Source organism: Verticillium alfalfae, genomic scaffold, assembly GCF_000150825.1.
Source record: "Verticillium alfalfae VaMs.102 supercont1.2 genomic scaffold, whole genome shotgun sequence".
NCBI lineage: Eukaryota > Fungi > Ascomycota > Sordariomycetes > Glomerellales > Plectosphaerellaceae > Verticillium > Verticillium alfalfae.
The window spans coordinates 3,035,861-3,037,472 of NW_003315037.1; the positions used below are offsets into that span (position 1 = coordinate 3,035,861).

General features: G+C 63.8%; 1 protein-coding gene across 1 annotated transcript; it reads right to left on the reverse strand.

The window, feature by feature from the left end:
* Nucleotides 1–278: 278 nt before the first annotated feature.
* On the reverse strand, nt 279–1,274 carry VDBG_02404 (UBX domain-containing protein; the record flags this gene model as incomplete). Its single annotated transcript, XM_003008170.1, has 1 exon — nt 279–1,274. One exon carries the CDS (start codon nt 1,272–1,274, stop codon nt 279–281), a length of 996 nt encoding a protein of 331 aa, XP_003008216.1.
* Between the last annotated feature and the right edge of the window lie 338 nt (nt 1,275–1,612).

A 1,612-nucleotide genomic window follows, 5' to 3' on the forward strand; every position in this document is an offset into this window, starting at 1 on the left:
ACAGAAAACAGGGAGGCGGCCTGCATCTTGTCGTAAGGTCAACCGGAGCAGGGCAAGCCAGCATAACAAACAAAACAAACATCCATTGCCGTCCTGCTCATCCCTTTGGCGAGCCTAGTCTATGATCGTCGTGCCCACGTCCGTTGCGAACCACGTTGCCAGTTCCCTTGGTCGTCATGCCAGTAGCAAAAAAGTGAATGAAAAAAAAAAAAAAAAACGAAGACGCCGAGATGTGTGTGTGTGTGTGTGTGTGTGTAAACGAGGACAAAACAGAAAAACTACTCCTCGAGAAACTCCACCATGACCGTGCCCTGCTTCAGCCCGGCCTCAAGGATCGTCTGGTCGGCGCGATGCAGCAGGTCCTGGCCCTGCGGCATCTGCTTGAGCTCAAAGTCGACGCCCGCCTTGCCCTCGAGCGGCTCGGCCTTGAGCCACTCGAAGATGCGCCGCACGGGGTCGTCGACGCTGAACCGCCGGATCACGCGCCCGCCCGTCGGCAGCCGGAACTGGATGCGCGTTGTCGTCTTGGGGTCGTTGGCTGGCTCCACATGCGGCTTGTCGCTGGCGATGCGCGCGAAGCCGCTCGCTGCTGCTGTGCCGTGCACCTCTGCGTCTGTGGCCGCTGCTTCCGTTGCCGCTGCTGCTGCTGCCGCCTCCTTCGTGAGCGCGTCGGGGTCGACAACGTTGGACCTCGGCGTACTGGCGGTGCCACTGGCCGTGCCGCTGGCCGTGCCGCTGCCGCTTCCTCCTGCCCCTGCGCTGGCTGCGGCGCCGCCCGACGTGTTCATGCTGTTCTGCAGCGCCATCTCGAGCATCTCGTCCTCGGTCATGCGGTCGACGTCGATGACCTTGGGCCGCTTCGCCGTGTCCTTGGCGACGGGGTTCTTCTTGCTGGCGTCGAGGCTGTAGCGGTCGAGAAACTCGGCGAGCTGCGCGTGGAAGTCGTCGGCGCTCGGGAACGGCACGCCGCTCCACACCTTGACCTGCTCGCCCGTGCGCGGGTCGACAATGGCGACGTGCGGGAAGTTGTCGGCGTTCTCGTGGCTGGCGCCGGGAAAGTAAAACGTCACGTACTGCTGCGCGTCGAACGAGTTCTTGGCGTACTGGAGGAAGATGAAGCTCTCCCGCACGAGCCGCTGCACGGCGGCGTCCTTCCACACGTCGCGGTTGAGCGTCTGGCACTGGAAGATGCTGTTGTCCTGGAGGTTCACGAGCAGCCACTTCTTGTCCTCCTTGCCCTGCTCGCGCGCGTCGTCCCACTCGGCCGTCGACATGAGGTCGTATGGCGGTCGGAAGAGGTCCGCCAGCCGCTGCGCGCGCGCGTCGCTGGCGCTCGTCGTGCCGCCGCCTCCGCCGGCCGAGCGGTGCGGGCCGTCGCCGTCCCAGATGCTCGCGTCGTGGTTGAAGGGATTCCTGGCGCCGCCTACGAGAAAAAGAAAAGAAAGAGGGTGTTAGTTCCAAGTGCATCTCTTCGAGGCAGTCGTCCTCGACAGAGAGAGAGAGAGAGAGAGAGAGCGCGCACCTCGAGCCCTTGCGGCCGCGCGCTGTCGTTCCTGCTGCAGCAGCCGCCGCCATGTCGGCCTCCTCGGCATCCGTCATGCCGCCACCAAAC